Below are 22,879 nucleotides of genomic sequence, written 5' to 3' on the forward strand. Positions count from 1 at the left end.
GGCTGAACTCCATATACAAAAATGTCGCACAAATCGCGCTAGACGAAGCTAGTGTAGAAACAGCGAAAAACGCGACGTCTCGCTAGCTCTTGTCAAATGTCAATTCGAAACGTAAACAAACCGACAGCTGGACAAAACGTAAACAAGTCGAAACACAAACGCGTACAAAACGAGCAATATTCTTCACGAAAAATCGGATTTTTCATTGTACTACTTATTTCTAGCCTTCACAAATGTAATTCAGTTATCAAACTCAGTTTTAATTAATACTCGGGGTCCACACTACAGCGCGACGTCCCGTCACAAAACGCGACGTCGCCTGACAGGCGGCAGAACTCCATACAAAAAAAATGTCGCACAAATCGCGCTAGTGTAGAAACAGCGAAAAACGCGACGTCGCGCTAGCCCTTGTCAAATGTCAATTCGAAACGAAAACAAGCCGACAGCTGGACAAAACATAAACAAACCGAAACACAAACGCGAACAAAATGAGCAATATTCTCCACGAAACATCGGATTTTTCGTTGTACTACTTATTTCTAGCTTTCACAAATGTAATTCAGTTATGAAACTCCGTTTTAATTTATATTTTTACCAAAGTTTTTTCGGGTTCCGAAACGTAAACAAACTGCTCTAAAACAAGTAGGAGATGACCGAGAAATATATACCTCCTACGGCGGGCCAAAATTTCGTCGTTGTCTGTTTAAGTTTGTTTTCTCATTGAATTTCAAATGTAGAAGCGCCAAACTCACTCAGGGTGCATAAAATACGTAGCTAAACAAATATCATGCATTACTACCTCAAAATTCAACAAAAAATGTTAGCCGAGTTTGCGCCCCAATGTGATACATATTTCCACATGCTCCCCTACCTCTGTCGCGCTTGGCTTGCGCGATTGTTCTGCCGAAACTGGGCTACTTTTGAAACGGGACGTCGCGCTGTAGTGTGGACCCCGAGATACAAGGAACAAGTAGGAGAAGACGGAGAAATATATACCTTCTACGGTGGAGCAAAATAAAGTCGTTGTCTGTTTAAGTTTGTTTTCTTAGTGAATTTCAAATGTAGAAGCGCCAACCTCACACAGGGTGCATGAAATACGTAGCTAAACAAATATCATGCATTACTACCTCAGAATTCAACAAAAAAATTTAGCCGAGTTTGCGCCCCAATTTGATACATATTTCCACATACGCCCCTACCTCTGTCGCGCTTGGCTTGCGCGATTGTTCTGCCGAAACTGGGCTACTTTTAAAACGGGACGTCGCGCTGCAGTGTGGACCCCGAGTTACAATGTTTGCCTCGGCACACGGGAAGATGTGCCATGATTATGGCAATCTGTGCCCCTGAAGCCCTAACTGTGGGCGGTAATGCGGTTATAATTGAAATGCATTTCTCATTGAACAAATTAGTCTGAAGCGGGAAACCTGCACCACTCGTTTATTAGTCTATGTTCAAATTTTCAAAAAATGTATTGTTTTTATGTCAAGCAGTGTAGAATGTGTACATGCTTGTTTTGTTTGTGTAACTAAACCTGAATTTAAAATGTAAAATTAAGATTTTATTAAAAAATTGTGATCAAACAAATCTTCAACAACATCTGTACTACTTAAACTTAATGTTTGGGAAGTTTTAGAATCGATGGTTCAGTACAGTGTACTATTTGTCCAGTTTTTAGTGTACACAAAACTCCATACAAAAAAACTAAAATATATAATACATTGTAGTAAAACAACTTCCAAAGGAAAAATTACATTTTTTCTATCCATTTATACTTTTCAGTACAGTTAGCCTTTCTTTTACTGTAAAAAGTATGTTCGAGAAGCTTCTCGTAAAATCTCGAAACGTCACATCCCTTCGCGAGTTCATGTCGTTCGAGAAGTGACAGCTGTCTGCTAGACAGTTTCGGTTTTGTATCGGCAAAGGAAAGATCGTGTAGTGCAAAAACTCGAGCGATTACTTTGTGCTTGTAAAAACTGGTTCTCTTCTGTGTAGTTTTGCGATAGATACTGCTAATAATAGTTTATCGTTCTGATATCAGTTCAGCTGGCAGTGTTTTGAGTGCAAAGAAGCCTGTGTGCCGTTGTAAATTCCATCGAATTTACTTGTGCGCTGGACTGTGTGAGCAACTTGAAGTTTCAATACGTTCGCAAGTAAATACTCCTACCAAAAGGCAACTGCTCCAAAATGTCGGTGATTGGAATTGATTTTGGCAACGAGTCCTGTTACGTTGCGGTAGCCAAAGCTGGCGGCATTGAAACCATCGCCAATGACTACAGTTTGCGAGCCACACCGTAAGTATGATTTTGTATATCCACGAATCAAAGCGCTCAACAAAAATCGCATCACCATGGTGGGACGTATGTGTAGCCGCGTGCTTAGAAGCATGCACGCTCATCGTACAAGTCATGTTGCGATTACATAAAATTGTAAACCAAATTTTCCAAATATTGGCTTGGCATCTGGGCATTAGAGGTATTCGAACAATCCATCAGTTTCTGGGGGCTTTCTTTTTCGCTTTCAATGATAGTTGTTCTGTCAGATCCTGCTATCATGGACCACTGTACACAACATAACCTAGAAATATTCGAGAAGATTCTTGTGGAGATTATCGATTTTTCCTACCGCGGTATAGTATGCGAGCCGGAAACTTGCTCAACGACCAGCTGATCGGAAGGAAAATTAAACTTATTAAGGAAATGGGCATTATCGCCTGTTTTGAAGTACTGAAAAGATCTGAATCGGCTTGGGCGTAACATTAAAAGCTCAAATTTTGGAAGGCAAGGGCCTTTTTTGTTATATTACTATAATTCATTGGTAGAATGTTATCAGATTAGACTGCACAATAAGAACAGGAATAGTAAATTATATTTTTGATATATACATTTAAATAATGCACAGAAAGCCCAGCGACCTCTTGCATGAGATGGCCAAATTTAGTTCAGCACTATAAAAAAAACCCCAGAGTTCTTCAAAAGGTAATACTAGCTGTATGAAACCGAAGCTAAGAACGACCAACAGTTTTATTTTTCTATTCCACCATTTTTTAATTGTTTTCTTTGCTTTTACGGTTGAAAATACGCACCCAATCCTGTCCATTATTGTTTTTTAAAGGGTATAACTCATGATCAGCTCGGTTTGAACGTTTCAAACAGCAGCAGCGATTGTTTTGGATTACTGCATAAAAATCTTTTCTATCATGGATCTAATCAAAGGTCTCGCATTAGGGCAAACCTGAGGAAAAAAAGCATTGAGAAACGTATACATTTGATTGTATCTTCATGTTAACATCCCCAAACATGATCGATTTCACAAGTTAGGGATGCTCCCTTCCACAATTTGGTTGATCAATCTGGCGTTGAACCAACAACTGTGCAACATGATGTGTCCTTATATGGGATGTGTTTTTTATACCCAATTGTGGAACACAACAACCATCGCCTGTGGCTCGAATCGCCTCGACAGCTGCGCATAGCCCCGAGTGTCAGATACGTTATATTTTATCAAACTAATAAATCACGCTAACCGAATGTTTTGATTCGCTATTATAACTGCCGATTAAAATGCTATTTATCGTATTATTCATTAAGAATTATTATTCATAATTAACTTAATGCAGTTTAAATTATCTTTTTAATAGAATCATTTCCTATTGAGTATGAGTTTTTCACTGTTTGAGCGTGTAATGTAAGTTTTCAAGGTCGCAATATTGTTGCATTTTAAACAGGTGGGCGTTTGCATCTTGCTTTAGCGATTTAAATCATGTAAAACACAATATAACTCGCAGCTGGTTTACCTCTTTATCCGGTTAGTCCCAAAGCGTGACATATGCTTTCAAAAGAAAGGACGTCTGACCACTTTCCTCCTCTCAATCGAGCAAGTGGTAGCTGGAATCGAAGATGAGAAGGACAGTGCAACAAGGCGGCCGGTGGGGTGACAACGACGCACGCTCCACTACTGCGAAGGTGTGCGTTATTTTGGCGCGGGATTACTCACGGATCATATTTTTAAGCGCGCAGATGTCTGCGACCATGCGATGCCACGATTCTGACCCCCGCAAGTTATTTGCGGCTCCTTAGCAAACGCAGAGTACAGGGTGTGAGGTGGTTCCCATTTCTACAAGTCTGTATGGCCGTTCCGTTTTTGGAGCGTACAACGACCGACCGGTCGGCTTGGACGAATGTTTCTTTTTGGCCTATAGATTGATATCCTCGGATGTTCTTAGTGATCACAAGAATGAGTCATATTGACATTGAAGTTTTGACTTTCATTTTATTTATCATTTATTGTTTGCAATTGTCTATTAAATATGAGAAAGCAATTATCTATTAAATATATCTATTATTTCAAAATGAAGCTTGGTTTTGATTGTTTATACTGAACAGGATTAATCGAAATAAAATTGAAGTTAATTTAATTTATTCGATAGAAAATGAAAATATTCATAGGTAGATTCGTGATTCTAACAACTATAGTAAAAACAAGTCTATAATAGATAGTGGACAACATGCTGCAACGTAAAAGGTCATTCGGGGGCGGGTTGTTTTGTATTGAGTCAACGCAAGTTAGCTGAACCTAGCGAATCACACTACCATAACATGTACAGCGATATATGTATACCATTTACTTCGGAACAACTCGCTCTTGGTTACAGATGATTGCGGATAGAATAATGGGTGTTTTTTACAATGTTTAAACTTTGCGATAGTATTTACAAGAGGTTTTTTATTTAGAAGTTATAATATTTATTGATTGTACCTATGGATAAGTGTGCTATCAGATAAAATTTGGGGTATTCTATTATGTCGCAAATATTCGCCAACACAATACCCGCCATACGCATATATTCATTCTTTACTGGAACAGCAGAAATGCAACTTCGAAACTAAAATTCACTTGTCTCAATCATTCTATTTTTAGATCGTTCGTTGCGTTCGCCGGACGCAATCGAGTGCTTGGTGTTGCCGCAAAAAATCAACAAGTCACAAACATGAACAACACCATCGGTGGATTCAAGCGTTTTCTAGGACGCAAATTTAACGATCCTCACGTGCAGGAAGAAATGCGCTCATTGCCGTACCAGGTGGAAGCGACGTCGGACGGTGGTATCGGTATACGGGTGAACTACCTCGACGAAGAACACGTCTTCACACCGGAGCAGATCACGGCAATGCTGTTCACTAAGCTAAAGGAGGACGCTTCGAAGGAGCTGAAGACACAGATCAACGACTGCGTTGTTACGGTGCCGTCCTTCTTTACGAACGCTGAACGTCAGGCGCTGCTCGATGCCGCCAGCATAAGTGGGCTAAATGTGCTTAGGCTTATGAATGAAACAACAGCCACTGCCCTGAGTTATGGATTCTACAAGCAGGACCTACCGGGCCCGGAAGAAAAGCCACGCAATGTAGTGTTTGTGGACTGTGGCCATGCCTCACTACAGGTTTCGGCCTGTGCGTTCCAGAAGGGTTCGCTGAAAATGCTTGCCAGCTGCTCGGACTCCGTTGGCGGGCGGGACTTTGATATGAAACTGGCCATGCATTTTAACAAGGAGTTCCAAACGAAGTACAAGATTGACGCATCGTCTAAAAAGAGGTAGGCGTTGAAAAATGTGTGTTTATCGAAGCTTTCGTTGCGATATTCATTGATTTTTATCTTACAGAGCATTTCTACGTTTGTTGACCGAAGTTGAAAAGCTGAAGAAGAACATGTCGGCTAACAGCACAAAGCTGCCGTTAAACATAGAGTGTTTCATGAACGAGATTGATGTGCAATCTTCACTACAGCGTTCAGACATGGAAGAAATGTGCAGTCACCTGTTTGCCCGCATTGAGTCGACCATGCGAAAATTGTTATCAGACTCAAAGCTGGCCCTTGAGGATATACATTCCGTGGAAATAGTTGGCGGCAGTAGTCGCATTCCGGCTATTAAGCATTTGATCGAGCAAATTTTTGGAAAACCGGCGAGCACGACGCTTAATCAAGATGAGGCAGTTTCCCGTGGAGCAGCCCTGCAGTGCGCCATCATGTCGCCTGCGGTGCGGGTGCGCGAGTTCTCCTGCACGGATGTACAGGCCTATCCAGTGCTGATCTCCTGGGACGACAGTGACGGGCCCCATGAGTTGAAGGTATTCGAACAGTATCATTCCGCACCGTTCGCTCGTATGCTGACTGTCCAACGCAAGGAAGCCATGACGATCACATTGAAGTACGAACCGAACAGTGTTCCATTTCCGGACCCGTTTATTGGCTCGTACCAGGTAAAAGGCATCAAACCGGATGCTAACGGAGAGGCCCAGGAAGTAAAGGTCAAAGTTCGCATCAATGGCAACGGAATCATAATGCTCGCCAGTGCGACAATATATGAACGCAAGGAAAGCGAAGAGCCAGCTTCGCCGGGAGCAAATGGCGAACAGAAGGCTGGAGATGCAAGTGGACAACAACCATCGTCTCCCCAGGAGGGTGACGATGCGAGCAAAGTGGGCGAACCAATGGATGTGCAAGAGGTAAGTCAGAATCTACCAACATATTTTAAACGAAGACCACATGATTATCCATCCACGAAATTGTTTTCAATTGTTATTAGTGCTTTATCATTATTAATCACTGGTTTTGATTTTTTAACACTTCATTTTGTGTAATACCGGTGTAAGCTGCTAAAAAACAAAAATAGGTTAATGGAAAAGTACATTCCACCCTAGCAACCGGAAAGCTTATTTCATTTGCCTTTTTTACTTTTTTATTAGAATACTCAACGACTAAAAAAAACTTCGTGAAGCGTTTTTTTACGAATTGGTCCTAGAAATGAATAAGCCATTTTGGAGCAGGATGAAGTCCTGCAACACAATCCTTGAACAATCGATTAAGTCAAGGTTGGAGGTTTTAACGGGAGGATTCCCCGCTATATGATAGAACTTTTAGCCTCCCTATTTTCGCGATTATTATTAAGATCACTCTTTCAGGATGTAAGTGTGGGGTTCGTTAAAGCACGACCCCAGGTTATTTGTTTTGTATTCACCGAAATCTGGCTCATGTTGATGTTGTTGCTGCCTTAACCCTCCTCACTCTTTAACAAGAATACAAGCCACATTCGTCTAAATTTACAGCACATTTGTTTCTGAATGAATAGAGAATGTGCGTCCAATTACTTCTGTTTGTTTTTTTCCTGTATCGACTTTTTTGATTCAAAATGTTTCTGACCAAACCTCTTTCTCTCTTACTGTCTTTTCTTTTTCTCTCTCTCTCTTTCTCCATATCTGGCTATCGTTCGCTTTCACTTCAATTATCGGGATTTTGCCGTATTCTTGTAGGGTAGCGATGATGAGCAACCTAAAAAAGACTCAAAAGCCAACGAAAGTAGTGGAGAGGGTTGGACGCAACGTGTCACCAGATGGTTCACATCGGTATGTGCTACCTTGATATAATTCGTGTTAACAAATTGAGATAAGAAAATCGGAACATGTTCGATGCAAAACTCCAGAAGCACGCTTCACATACTATTGAAACCATCATATAATTGGGAAAAAAGTTGCTATTTATTTAGTATGGAACAACTTTTGTAAACATTATTGCCCAACTTCACTTTCTGAAATGTATGTTCCATATTCCAGTGGTTTCACCCTTTATTTATCCCTTACTGTTTTTGTTGTGCGATTACATAGTTCAAAATTAGTAAACATACTTTCCCATCCATCATATGGCATTAGACAGTTTTAGGCTACTTTAAAGAAATATTTGGAAATTGCAAAAAATCATTTGATTTGTTCGATAAAATCGCGGAAAGGTGATTCATTACCTGGAATCGTTTGCCAGTAGATTTACTAATGGCTTAGAAATCGGAAAAAGACAGCAATTCGGCGTTTTAAAACAATAACTATAGATATCAGGTTTATTCATCTGAAAAATATCATGTTTACGTCTGTATCATTGTTAGTTAGAGTTTTTCGTTTGTGCTTAAATAACTTACATTTGGTATATTCTTGTTTACTTGCAGGATAAGAAGAAAAAAATTATAACTAAGCATGTAGAGCTTACGATTGAATCTAAGGTTCATGGCTTTTTGTCTGCAGATCTGCACAAATTTTTCGAAGAAGAGGTAAGATTGTGATGAAAAACTGGTTGTACATGCTGCTTGACAAACGCACATATTAATTCTGTTTTCGTACATAGATGAAAATGATTGCTAATGACCGCCAAGAGAAAGAGCGCATTGATGCCAAAAATGCCCTCGAAGAGCAGGTGTATGAGGTCCGCGAAAAGATCCAGGAAGATGGGGCACTGCATCAGTACATCGAACCGCAGGAAGCATCGGAAATATGTCGCGAACTAGAAGAAACCGAAAACTGGTTGTACGAGGATGGTGAATCGTGCGAGAAGGGGGTATACAAGGAGCGGCTGGAAAAACTTCACGCCAAAATGAACCCCGTCCGAAACCGTTGCGAAGAGTATAGCGGACACGAAGGGGCATTTACTGAACTGGGATACAGCATCCAGCAAACCTTGAAGGCAGTCGAGCAGTACCGTGCGAAGGAGCCGAAGTATGATCATCTGTCTGAAACAGAAATTTTAAACATTACCGAGGCTGCTCAAAAGGCACAAAAATGGTACGAAGACGCTCGAACGAAACTGGTCGGTGCTCGCAAGACGCAGGATCCTCCCGTGAAGCTTGCCGATATTCGCCACGAAACCCAAACCCTTACGACGTGTACGAACTCGGTACTGAACAGACCGAAACCGAAGCCACCAACCCCGCCAGCAGATCAGCAACCGAATGGGCCATCCAGCAATAACAACGCAGGGGCGGCGGGTGGTGATCAACAAGATTCAAATGCACCCAAGCAGACTACAGAAGATTCAATGGACGTAGAATAATCCGCTCACTCGTGGAACCAAACTCTAACGTACACTCACAGGACACAGATCACAGACCTTCCCAAACACAACGCCCGTGTAGTTAAATTCACTATTTCATTCGTGGCTTTCTCCTACTATTCTACGCTCATTTGTCCTACAGCATTACAGTTACAGATTGATCGCAGGTCTGGTAGTGTTTTCAGTTAACTGTGCTACAGATGAAATTTAAAATACAGATACGATAACATAAAAATATTTATACGGCATGGCATTGCAGGTAAACACACTGTGAAGTTTTAAAATGCAGGACAACAACTTCAAGTTGCTAGACGTAACCACGGGGCACGCGAACTGCGAACCTACGTACACACGTTTGCATCACGGATGTTTTGCTCAGACGTATCATCGAAAGCGAGCGTTGCTTAACTGGCATGAGCTAGTGCTATGTCTAATCCATTTCGCTTTCTCATAAGAATAATTTATAATGGCATTGAAGCCTTCATTAACCTTCCATTAGCAAGGCTGCGAGAAAGCCGAATGATTTGTTTTATCGGTGTATTCTGCTTTGCTGGTTTTCTCTGTAATAAATTAGATATAGTGTCAATGTTTTCCCACTTTATTCGCAAATTGATTGCGTGTTACACACTACACTCAGTATGTACCGTGGAAAATAGCCTTGCTGTGTGACAAAACAAATGAGGACGTAGAGGAGTTTGTATGGACAAATAAATTAATAATTCACGAAATATTTGCATGTAACTTTAATTTATCACATGATAGTAACTTTTTCTCCCTCATTATAACGTCCTACTAATGAGCGTCTTAGAGAATGATTCAATTTTGTGTGTTTTGAGGATAACACATGCAGAAGATTCATGCCTTTCCAGTTCTAGACAACTATCCAGTAATATGGCTAAAAAGTAGTTAGATTTTTTTGTAAATTGCGTTGTTTTGCAAACATCATCCATCAATATCGAATAGAAGGTCCAACTGTGTTGAGAAGAATGTCCCAGTATATATGAAATGTATATGTGGTGTTCTATGCTTTGCTGTTCCACATGACCGCACTACTGTTAAAGTGAGCTATTTGGATGAAGGGTGGGGTTGGGCGAATCAATTGTAATGAGGAACAATGAATTCAAGAATGCAGATCGGAGGATGACAGGAAAGATGATGAAATTCAATAAATTTCAAGATGTGTACGAAAATCTATTGCGTTTAATGCTTATAACAAACAATTATTTACCGATCACCAAGACTGATAAATAATATTACGCTTTTAGTAGCAACTGTTAACCCTTGCACAGTAATGCCCGAGCCTGGCTCAAACTTAAATTTACTGCAAAAAATCGTCACACACCCACAGGGTGAATTTTTGAACAATTTTCTCGATATGGCAAGACTGTGAAAGGGTAGTATTACTTCTTGTTACAAAGTTAAAGTTAAAAATAACTTTACGTTTTTAAAGTTACTTAGTAGGACCCTACATATTCCTCCCTTTCAAAATATTTTCTTTTGTACCCAGACTTTTTACGACTTGCTGGGGTGCCCGGCAAGTGTGTGTGTTCTATTACTTAACGATATGATTCATAGCATGTTTCCCACACTTCAGCTTGCGCTGTGCAGCTTGACTGATATATGAAGGGTTTGATCATGCAACAAGTAAAGCATAAAGTGAAAAGGGAAGAGAGAAAAATATTAAGTGTCTTCTCGTAACCAATGTACAGGTTAACAGAAACGGTTATAATCTGGACAGATATCCGTTAATTCGAAATTTCAAAATGAAGAAAAAGAGAAGAAGGAAAGAAAGAGAAAGAACGTTTGGGGCGAAAACGAAAACGGAAATTAAGCGAAGCGAAGTGTGCGTAAGGGAAATGGAATGAAATACAGTAGATATCCGACATACGCGGTACTCGACATACGCGGATTCGGAGATACGCGCCCGGTTGACAAAAATTCAAATTTTTTGCAGCTGTCATGTAGTACCAGCAAGTTTTTCCATGGAAGATTGTTGGGACTCTTACTGGAACTACATAGTACCAGCAACAATCCCGGTTGACAGAAATTGACATTGTTGCTGGTACTATGTAGTTCCAGCAAGAGTCCCAGCAATCTTCCATGGAAAAACTTGCTGGTACTACATGACAGCTGCAAAAAATTTGAATTTTTGTCAACCGGGATGTCAATTTCTGTCAACCGGGCGGTTTGCAAAATTTGACAGTAGATTGGGTTTATTACATCGATTTAAATTGCTGAGATGTACAACCACACGAATAAATATGTAAAATACACATTTGCATAACTTACGCTTTTTATTTCGTTTATTGCAATTTATGTTGTTTGAATACGCTTGCATTGCATTCATATTAATGGACAAAGAAAAATTTTGAATATTCTCTGATACATGTACACAAGAGCTCGATCTCTTAACTCCTAGTATGAGCTATGTGTCAAGCAATATTCGAGATACGCTGATTTCTCTGGTCCCCATTATCCGCGTAAGTCGGATACTGACTGCCCAAGAAGAACCTTGCTGCACTTTCCTACCAAAGGTATACATGTATTTTTGGTAGGCATGGACTCCTCATAACCTACCAATATTTTTTTTTGGGAGGCACCGCAGTGGAAAGAGGTACTGGCTGCCAAACCTTTGTTTGTTTACTGTTTACTGTTTACTGTGCAAGTCTGGCCAACTAGCAAGCATTCGACCGTGTTTTTACCAGCGTATTCGTTGTTTCATTAGTTGTTAGATTTTTCTTATAGCCGTTGTTACCTGGTGTAACATAGTATCAGTGGCCAGTGTTCGATAGCAGCGCTTGGATCGACCGACTCGGGGTGGTTAACCGGGGCCGGGTTAACTCGCACAAGAGAGTAAGTACGTGTGTAAGAACCCACAGCAGAGTTCTTACTGATGATGATTTTTCCGCGCTTTTCACACATTTCAGTGTCTCGACAAGGAGGAAGAAGCGGCTTCAAGTGAACATCAACGCGTTCTACGTGTTTGCACTGGCCATGACGGAGTGGTACTGCACATCGTACATCGAAGGAGCCTGCTACGATCCATGGTCGCTGTTTGCCAGCACGAACCAGAGGATGGGTCGGACCATTTCGGGATGTTTCGCCTGATCGCCTTCCGAACCGGACGATAATTTATTATTATTATCGATATATCAAAACAATAAAACAAACAAAAATATTTTCCTGCATGAAAATAATTGTTATGGGAAAGAAAAGATATCCTGAACTCAGCTCATATAATTTACTACGAATGGGTACACGATTTTTGCACGTATAGTCAGAAATAGGTATTATAAATGCACAGTCACGTCAAAAGCGTTCTCTTTTGAGGTGTCCCGCAAGTGTAAAGAGAATTATTTTACACTTCTTTTCAGAATTCTGTTTACACCTAGATTGCATAGGAAATCTGCTGCAAAAGAAGATGTAAAAGAATTCTGAAAAGAAGAGCGGGTAGTTCTGAAGAGAATTCTTTTACCCCAAAATAACGCCAAAATTTCTCGTTGGGTGTACTTTGATAGCAGTGAAGTTATGGCGATCAAGCATAAACAATCATAATCGAACATGCGACATTTAGTCATTTTTATTTATTTCGAGTTCGGTTGTTAGTTTTGCAACAATTGTTTGCATGAAAAAAGGAAAAATAAGTGTTTAGTATTTTAACGCTTCGACAATGTTAATTCGTTGGGTAAAACAACCACTGTGCGATGTTGACTAGTTTGGAAGTGTCAAATTTCCTTATTTACTTTGCATGAGCGATGTCATAATCTCTTATGTTCCACTACCTCATTCAGTGTATCACATACATTGGTTCTGCGAAGCCCGCACATGAACAATCAAGAATGTGCGGTAAATTGTGTTCTCGATGCTGAAAGTGGCCTTTACTCATTAAAAATGTCCTCAATGCCATGCCGCAAGTGGTGTGTTCTTTGTTTACACGATGGCTCTGAGCACGAGCTATTCGATGTGTTTTCGGTGAACGATCTCCGCGAAAGAGTTGCGGAAGAATATGAAATACAGGTAAGTGCCAGGGTTGGAGCTTGGAAGAATGAAGCACACAGTTATTTGTTCACATTTATTCACTTTGTTCCAGATAAAAGGGGGCAATGGTTCTCCAAAAATCTGTGTTCAGTGTTTTCAAGAAACTTTGACCTTCCGGAAACAACGCAAGTCGTACGAAGCAGACAAGGAACGCGTTTTAAAAAATCAGAAGCACTTGGAGTCGCAATTGGTTCGTGGTGGTAGAGAAAAAACGTCTTCTCGTTTACGTAGTATTCTCGATGGAACACTAACATTGATACCAAATGCCAGCACTGAGAAGGTGTCATCTCCATCGAATAAAGAGTCTTCGAGTAAAAAAAGCGATCCTCGCAGTATCAACACCCAAAGGAATGATGGGCTGGCGTCAGGCAGCAAACAAAACAGTAGCCAGAAAATTAAGTCTAAAGAAAAAACTAATTCTACCTCTGGGAGTACGAACGTGGAGAGAAACAAACATATTAGCGGACATGATACAAGCGATTCACAGAAGCGAAACAATGGATCAATGACAAAAGACGGGATCGCTGCCTCTGGGTCTAATTCCAAGTCTACGTTGGAGAATAGGAAGCGTGTGCGATTTAGCATTAATGATGACACGTATCAGGATCCGCAGAAGAAATTGAAATTTTCGGAATTTGTAGCGAAATCCGACGCATCTTCCAAGAATCAAGGGCCGCAAAAGTTTCATGATAAGAAACTATCGAGTAACCGTGAACATTCTGACCTACCGCCAACCAAAGGTCCAGATTCGAAGAAAGATGAGCCGAAACATCCCACTCCACTCTCAAATATCTCTGGACAAAGTGCTGAAAAAACGGTAACTAAATCTACCACGGACAAAAACAGCTTTGGATCCGGCATGAAGCAACAGCAGCAAAGTAACAACAGCACACTCACTCGACAACGGTCGGATTCGCCCGGTAGTGCTTCAAAGAAAGCAACGGGTTCGAAAGAATCTTCCAAAAAATCTTCGTCAACTTATTCTGGACTTAAAATTAAACTACAGCTAGGAAAACAAAAAACCTCCCCTGCTTCATCCAGCAAAAGCTCTTCGAAAAGTAGTTCAAATGGAACGAAGCAAAAGAGACCTGATACTAACACAACCAAGGTTTCCACCCCGGTGAATGTGGGTGCTTCTGCGCCGACTTCCATTCAACCTAAACCCACTTTAGTGCCAATAATAAGTGGGCCCACTCGTTCTATCGACCTTGTTCCCGAAAATAATCAACTACACCCGGCACCGGCAATGAATACACCATCGTTTCCTGTTGCGATCGGACAAATCCCGCCCAGACCCACCAACGATCCCTCTAGCGATAGTCAATTACAACCGGTGTCAGTTGCAAATACTCCCAAGGTTGTAGTACCGATTGGCCAAATTCAACCTAGCTCCACACAGAGTTTTACTTCTGGTGAAAGTCAACCAAACTCGATATCAGTTGCAAATTCTCCCAGTGTTGTGGTTCCCATTGGCCAAATCCAACCCAGATTCCTTACAAATCCTGTTCCAGGTGAAACTCAACTACGCCAGATAACGGTAGCGAATACAGGCACGGGTTTGGTACCAATTGGTCAGCTTCAAACCAGCAATACAGCCACAACAGTGGCGGTTTCGTGGAGTTTCAATAGTACTCCAGCAATCAGTAACGTATATTCCAGCGCAACAGTTCCACTGCTAACTTCCTTGGTAAATGCAACCAATTCAACACCTCTCATCGATCTGAATCAAAACATTTCGCGTGGCGATGTTTCTGCGCCGGCCCTGGTATTGAAACCTGCATCCATAAGCACGACCAGTGCAGAAACTAACCCGATGGGGTGCTTGACACTTACATCCGTTAGCCCTTGGCAACCTTCAAATGTGTCGACCATCACATCGTGCCCAATAGTTACTCCCGTTTCCGGGAAGCTTCAACAACGAAGCAACGTAATAGTAACAACGACAGCGTTGCCACTGACAAAGGTAGCATCTCCAGTGTTACCACTGACAACAGTAGCATCTCCAGTGTTGCCACAGACTACGGTAGCATCTCCAGCGTTGGCACTGACAACGGTAGCACCTCCAGCCGGCCAAGTATCGACAAATGCAATGTTGGTTTCTTCACACCAGGAAACAACAACTACATCCGTCGCACCAGGAGAAAACACGGACAGCCAATCGTCGAATGTGGGAATTAAGAAACGTCGACACAGTACCTTCATAAGAGTTAGCACAAACTTGTTTGACGAACCGGATGCGCAGTTTGCCAGTCTTCGGAATAATTTGTTTGTGCGCAATAACGAACAGGCTACTACATCGTTGCAAAATAGACCTATTATTTTAAATAGCTTGTTGCACTCGACAGCGAATGCTCCAGGCCAGACCAGTTTACCGATTAGAACGCAGGCAAATAATTCCTATCAACTCGGGGTATCCTCTGGAGGTCTCCTGTTTTCAAATGTTTCGTCTCAGCATCAAATAACCCGAACCAGAGTCCATGACGAAACTACAATACCAGTACATGTCCTGTACAAACCCTCCAATAATCGACCTCAAAGTACAATCTCCAATCGCATGGTTACGCAAAATCAAAATCCGCTACCGCGACAGGTTGTTTTGAATCAACGGATGAAAGTACCCGTGGTTCAAACTGCAGCTGCCACTAGTGCAAATCCAACTACTCAGGCGGTACAAATAACACCAAGAATGCCTATTCCGACGCAAACAAGCAACACCAATGCTACAACCAACAGGTACTTTATTGTAAAGCAGAGTACGACAGGCAATGCAGTCAGTACAACAAACAACATTAACAATGTGCTACCAACTGGAGTAGTTAGAACAAGTACCGTGACCACCACCGATGTGAATCGATCTGTCCAAAATGCCCCCTGGAACCCTGTGAATTCTGTAACCAATCCTCCGCAGCATCGACCAATTTTAATGTGTCAACTTTGCGCTGAATTCTTCCTTACTGAGCCATTGATGGGGCAACATTTAAATCAGGTGCATTTTGTCGAATTCTCCCGATCATTGTTTTCGACGGTGTACGATGAAAGCATTAGAAAGTTATTAGTTGCCCGTGCACGACGTAAGTCGATCGCTACTCCTGATGATTTGAGATCTGAACGTTAGGAATTCTCATAAAGCAGTATGGATACGGTTTGACAAAACTGTAAAAACTAATTTGCTTTGCATAATATTATTCAGACTTTTTTTTCTATCATTGTATTTTTTTAATTTTTTTTATTTGCAATTGCTCTCTAGAGTAACTTAATCATGAATTTTAAGACAATAGCAGCAACCGGTTCATGTTGATCGCGAATTTTGTAACACGATTACATTTTATCTTTCCTGTTACTGTATCGCAAATCGAATACTCCTGGGACGTTAAGTATTTTCGGGGAAACATTCCCAGGTGTTTCAACCTGGCGAACATTTTCTTTACCGGTTGAGATTAGATGATGAAATGAAATCGAAATATAATAATGAATTTGTTATGATCATTTAAAAGGAGTCTTTTTATTTTCTACATCTAGAGAGATTTAAAAACATTTGCTTTATCAGTTGCTTTTAGGTTTGGTGCTGCAGATGTGAAAGAAAGAAGAAGAGTATAACGAAATTGATTGCGGTAAAATATTGTACATGTTGAATATTTTAAACCAACAATATATGAAGGAAAACTGTATAACTGATTGCTTAGCTGTTTGAATACACATTGTATTGTGCGCAGCGGCGACTCGTGAGGCAATGAGATGGTTATGCTCTTAAAAAGTAATACCTACTTAGGTAAATTATAAAACGTAGTTTATTTGAACCAGAATACAAATGGTCCGACGAATATTGTCAGGATGTTGAGGGAAACAATAAATAGCTTTAGGAAATGAATGGTATATTTGGTTCGGCAATCTTTAATTGCTACTAAATGAATCTTCCTGAAAAAGGAGTTCAACAGCTCATCTACGATGTCCTGCTCCATACCGATGTACAAATTTGACTGGTAATGTTACGCTAAATAGAACAATTACAACAAGAAAGCCTTTGAATGCAAGTGTGTGCACCAGCTGTAGTGCCCAGTTCAGCGTGCCTGCTTAAACCTTTTTTTAATTAGCTTCTAAATGTTGGCTATATTTGGGCGTTTATTTCCCCGATTTTATTGAAAAGTTTACTTGCTTCTAAATTAATTGAAAAAAATGTCCAAATTGTATTTCCAACTGGATTTTACTCTTTCTAATAAGAAAACTGGACATGCCCATGGCGCAGCGGTAGCGCGAGGAAACACCACGGTGTGGGATCGGAGTATGTATATATATTTTATAGAGGTTTTGGCTCAAAGCCTCTATAAAATATATTTACTTTTTGCTTCTTTCACCTCTCGATCGTGTGGGATCGGAGCTCGAGTCTGGTCTTTTGGTCACCGAAACTCTCTTCGGAGAGAGGCCTTGTCCCACTAGGGGATGTCGTGCCACATAAAAAAATTAATAAAAATACTAGCGCTACATCATCGACCGTAGTAAGAATGGTATTATGAGAACGCGGATAAGTGAACTGTTCTTATTTGATTTAAGATGCTCATTTGTAGCAGCGCACCAGCAGAAGTGCACAGCGCAGCGTTACAACGAGTTAAGTAGATTTTGAACGCAACTTTTGCAGGTGGAAATTACAATGCTATAGATAAACAAATCATTAGTGATTCATTTTAAAAATTCATGACTCTGCAGTGCACAGTTTGCTTAGGTGGGCGAGATGCCACTGATTGTACCAAACATTTTGTGCAATAAGGCATTTGTTCCGAAATCAAGTAATAATGTGATATTTCGATTTGTTGTGCCAAAAACAATACTTTGGAACAATAGATATGGTAAACTTTCATCAAATTAGTTTAACGTGTTCGTTGGACTGTAAAACTAAGGATAGCACCTCAATAACACAGCCTTGAACTTGCCTTTTGTAGGTTATTAGGTGCAGTTCACTGTTTCATAAACCGGATATGGCGTGTGTAGTGTATTGAAACTGTCCATGCCAGCCATAAACCTTGCCCTGCAAAAGCGCCACCGTGTTAAAGAGGGCATAATAATGGTACCATCGCATTAGGCCAAATAAAGGATGAAGCTTTATTTCATGTGGATCCTAAATTTTCTCAAATCTATTACTCTTCTTGTAAGCAAAACAAGAACAAACTGCTTGCACCACCTGCAAAGCAGCACAATGAATCAACAATTTCAATAAAAAAATGTATGACTTACTGGAGTATATTCGAAAAAAAAGAATAAAATTATGCCGAATGGCGTTGTATCAGCGAGAATTGAGTAGGCATTTTGAATAGTGTAACTTTATGAAAGATGTGATAGATCGCGCAGCCTAGGAAATAAACTTTCCTCTTAAATTGTGTATTGAGAACAATGTGTGAAGGACAGGGCGAATATAACATTTTTCTTCGCGCTGGTTATAACGCGTGCTATAGTTGTAGCGTGCTGCTATACTTGAAAGGCCGGGGGAGAGATTCGCGCAAAAGGCGCAATCAAGTGACTGAAACAAAAAATCGTTCAAAACATGACGACCGCTCGAACGCACTGTGGGCACGGGCACGGTTCTTTATAGAAGCCGAAAACAGAGCACCTTTCCATCAGTGAATGATTTAAAATATGAATCTTTGAATGAAAAAAATTAAAAATATTGAATATTTGACTTCCGAAAATGCTAGATTTGAAAAACAAGTATTAAGTTCTTATGTAACTTCATGATTTTACACATTTGTCTTGTGAAAGACTAATTGGAAAGACCAACTCAAAAGGAACAAACATATTTCAAAAATGTTTAATCGATGTTTTCAATTATGATCAAAACAGAAAAGTCTAAATAAACTGAAGCTCATTTTTTGCTCTGTTGACATTATGCAGTTTTGTAAGAGAACAAATAAATTAAATAAATAAGTAAACAAATAAAAATCTAACTACCCATTGTTTTATATGATACTAAAATTGTAAAGTCAGCCTAAATGAACTATTCACATCCCAGGAATTGCTGGAACATCCCCATTGCTGGTACTGAAGGAATTATTCTCTTGGAAAGCGTCCATAGTGCAACATAGTCATCGAAGCAGGGCACCTTAGTGATCAGTGCGTAAAAGGCGCAAAGGGGTGGGAGAGAGGCGCTACAGCATGGCCCAGAGACCCATTCGATCCGTCCGGTGGAGGTTAGTTGCACTTGACGAGCGGTGCCGTACGGATGTGGTAGATCGTCTTAACGACGACGAAGATTATACCGGCCTAAGATAGTGGTACAGTGGCGCTAAAGAAACGTGGCGATCGCCGTTTTCCCATCGACGGGTAGCAGGTTTGAGATCCAATTTTGATGCGTTCGTGGGACTTCCCGTAGTGATTCGAGCTGATGTACGTACTTTCGCACAAACGTGTGGCGGTGGGGAATTTTTGATGAATTTTCATGATCCGGTAACCGTTAAAATCGATAGCGAGGCTTGTGTGGATAGTTTGGCAATCATGCCGATCGTTTTTGGATATTGTTGCTAAATATTTTACATCAGCTTGATCGCTACGCAGTCTATGGTGCTGAGTGTCAAAAGTTCGGAATAAACGGTGAAACCATTCGTGGTCGGCGATTCGTTTCATAAAGCCTTTTGGGTGTTTTGTCATGCGCATGGTATGTAATAGTATAGCGATCGCTTAAATTTTGTTCCATCTTGATGGAAATGTGAATATATTTCTTCAGTTCTAAACTTTGTGGAACCTAAGAGCTGGGTGTGATTATATGTAGATGTATGTTCTGCTATAGGTATGTGTGTGTTATTGTGTGTAAGTGCAACAATCCTTAACGATATAGTTAAAAATAGTTTTCCGTTGTTCCCTTATTACCTCGATGGTGAACCAGCGTGTTGAGTGCATCCGGTGAAAGGATTATTCCCCGTGCTGAAAAACGAGTGCGAGAAAGGGAATCGATCGAGTAAAAAGTGCTAAGGATCCTGGTTGAAAAAACGACGCACCGATCGCCGAAGGTTAGCAAGTTTTAAAGTGAGGCAAGTGAGAGGAAGTACATTTGTTCGGACTCCCAAATGTAAGTTTTCCAATTAAAAAAATATTTCATATACTTTGATGAACGGAAACGTATTATGAAAAGGTACCTAAGGTGGTTTATTTAAAGTACTAACTTGCCAGTTGTTGTAATTTTTTGGCTCATTCTGGTTTTGTCAATATGTTTGCATACTTCGTTATAAATCTAATAAATAGTATGCTTCTTTCTTATCGGAGTGCTGAAATGTTAGATGGATTTTCCTCTTCGTTACAAGACTTCTTCCTTTTATTCTTATTGTTAGTTATGATAATGGCATTTACGCAGAGTTTTCCAAAATTACCTTTGACGATATTTAGTGTCTCTTGTAGGGACTTGTAAACATTCCTCCAGTCTTAATGATAAATAAATCCTATTACAATTCGCTGCGTCTCTCTTAAATACTAAGTTACTTTGAAAGTACGTATGTAAGTACTAGCTTGAATACAACCCATAACCTGGAGTTATTTGCCTTTGTTGGGAAAATTAAACTATTTCGTATATTTTTTTCAGTTTTAACGCACTGTGAAAGCATAACACGAAAGTCAGTTTATTCTATCCATTTAAAATCATTAGAAATCGGTACTTTCTTATTTGCTCGGTACTTATTTTATATTCTGCTGTAGATAGTTATTACTCGGTTAGCAAGTTTATTTGGTACTAGCAGTTTCCATCTTGTAACTGTGGTTGGTTGCCCGGAGATAACATAACATGTCTGATGCAATTGCATTAAACCGGTCCCTGGTGGACACGCTTACTCATGTGCGTGATCTTGCCCGAATGCGACCCGGGTTGCCCCTAGTCGGCCTTTAGCAAGTAGTAAGCGCCAGCTTCGACCAGCTCTGACTTACTTTTCGACTGCTTCGAACGTAATACTTTCACTAAGTTTGGCGTGGCGCGCTGGTAATAGTATCAGATTATATCCGTCCCATGCAAATACGTGTCGACGCTCCTTTTATAAAAAACATGCGAGGCGTGAATTTTTAATCTCTTTCTTTTTTTCTTACCTATTCCGGTTTGTTACTCAGTTCTTCTATGCAAATCGATTGTTCAATAACTTTTTTGTAACAGCATCGAACAGCTGATTTGGCATGATCATTATCAACCTTGTTTGCTTCCTAGTTTCAGACGTTGAAAGAAATATAATCATGTTAGTATCTGTGTCAGCATTGCTCTTATATGTTTACTAAAGAGAGTTGTAAATGTACAAGACATGTTGGTACCTAACACGTTGTTTTAAATTATGGCAGTCGGTTACAATAAAGAGTTTTTGCTCTCATGTTTAAAATGTGTATTAAATAAGCTAAACAAGTTTGAAAGTCGTTGGAAGGAGTGTGTGTGTTTGATTTGTTTACTCTTTAGCAAACAGCAATTTATACTTGTTGCTTAAAACATAAAAGAGAAAACATTGCGAATACATAGTGTAGGTGGATCGGCGTAGCTAGACCAGTCGATTGAATAAGAGGCGCGAGAGTTTTTAAGATAATTTTTCTATTTTTTCCAAATTCAAATAGTGACATTTATAACGAAATAGCCCCAGTTTCGCAACGTGTTTGGAAAGATGGCAACATCCCGACGGAAAAGGAAGAAAAAAAAAACTTTTATACGGCCAACCACGTAGCTGCATTCAAAATGGTTTGGTCTGGGGGTCCAACCAATCGGTTGACATACAATGTTCAAAATCAAAAGACTTCAACCGAAAAACCCACAGCGAACGGCACAAGCGAAATAGAAAGTGTGGCCTTGCAATTCCTGTCTGCCGGATTGAACGGATCATTGGCAGGGTTTGTATCTTTATCGTGTGACGAAGTCTTTTGTTTCGTGTGTTAATGAAAACCCAATGATCTTTAATAGGGGCTTATGAAATGTCAATAATGGTTTATGAACTGAAATCTTTCTTTTCGACTCAAGATTAATTTAAATTGAATTCTTGTAGTTACATTAATGTAAGAGTAATGTTAATTGATCAATGGCTACATGCATATACATTGAATGAACTTCTGATTCTTTCTCTGTCAGAATATTTGCTGACTAAATGTAAAAAGAATAAGTTTATTGACGATTATTGCTCAATACTTTGGTAAGAAAGTGATAACTGAATGAAAAATAATCTATTCTTCTACAGCAAACAGTACCGTTATTTATTTTTAAATTAATTTTTATTGCTTCCTATCATGTTCGATGTATGTTTTGTACTGTGATAAACGCAAGATAAGAAACAAAATTCTAGATTGAAGATTTCATTATTGCAAGTTCATATGTTTTAAAGAATCGGTAGAAGGTACTGTTTTCACCTTATGATACTTTCTAGATAAGAAAAAAAAATGATACGTCATTGGCTGGTGGGTTACTGCGGCTTGGCGAAATTTACCGATAAGATGTAGCAATGGACAGTGAAATTGTACCGAACGGGGATCGAACCAACGCTGCACTGTTGGTCAATAAATCAGGCAAGCGTTCGATTTTTCCGCGATCGTCAACCGTTGGGCGGGCCATTTTACAGCGGTGAAACGCTAAACGAGAGGAATAAACTGGAAAAAAATACTTGGCTGGGAGAAGATGATGGTGATTTGGTTTTAACGGCAGGAAATGCAGAGCTTAGAGCAAAACTGGAGCTGGTTGTTGGATTTTGCGTGGTCTTGATGCAAGTCTTGACCGTGAGCCGCTCGGTGTGGACAGTTTTATGCAAGTTTTCGTTGCGCATGGAGGAGTTCAGGAGTATGGGCTGTCACAACTATGCCGTCATCTTCGGCTCACGTTCAGTGTTTTGTCATCTTTTTATGATCCTCCGTTCGGTTGGTCATGTCACAGCACTGGGAGGATAAATTGCATACCGACTGTTGCACAGAGCCGAACACTAGCGTCAACGGAAGATCTTGGGCATTTGCAACGTTGGTTTGAGATATGTTACGGCATAGAATTCAAGTAAAT

The 22,879-nt window shown here is 40.2% G+C and overlaps 2 protein-coding genes across 5 annotated transcripts; both read left to right on the forward strand.

Moving 5' to 3' along the window:
* The first annotated feature begins 1,907 nt into the window (after window positions 1-1,907).
* Window positions 1,908-9,464, forward strand: LOC131272115 (heat shock protein 105 kDa). 4 transcript variants are annotated; one of them, XM_058273745.1, is made up of 6 exons: window positions 1,908-2,291; window positions 4,918-5,589; window positions 5,657-6,500; window positions 7,305-7,397; window positions 7,988-8,089; window positions 8,164-9,464. In XM_058273745.1, the coding sequence occupies exons 1-6, from the start codon at window positions 2,185-2,187 to the stop codon at window positions 8,863-8,865; spliced, it is 2,520 nt and encodes an 839-aa protein (XP_058129728.1). In that variant the 5' UTR covers window positions 1,908-2,184; the 3' UTR covers window positions 8,866-9,464. The 4 variants fall into 4 exon arrangements, with proteins under 4 accessions (XP_058129728.1, XP_058129730.1, XP_058129731.1 ...); XM_058273747.1 differs by lacking the exon at window positions 7,305-7,397; XM_058273748.1 differs by lacking the exon at window positions 7,305-7,397 and having other exon boundaries at window positions 5,657-6,491.
* A 3,250-nt stretch (window positions 9,465-12,714) lies between these two features.
* On the forward strand, window positions 12,715-16,396 carry LOC131263685 (mucin-5AC-like). The gene is made up of 2 exons (XM_058265930.1): window positions 12,715-12,882; window positions 12,956-16,396. The coding sequence occupies exons 1-2, from the start codon at window positions 12,757-12,759 to the stop codon at window positions 16,016-16,018; spliced, it is 3,189 nt and encodes a 1,062-aa protein (XP_058121913.1). The 5' UTR covers window positions 12,715-12,756; the 3' UTR covers window positions 16,019-16,396.
* Window positions 16,397-22,879: the final 6,483 nt, after the last annotated feature.

This window comes from Anopheles coustani, chromosome 3, assembly GCF_943734705.1.
Source record: "Anopheles coustani chromosome 3, idAnoCousDA_361_x.2, whole genome shotgun sequence".
Lineage (NCBI taxonomy): Eukaryota > Metazoa > Arthropoda > Insecta > Diptera > Culicidae > Anopheles > Anopheles coustani.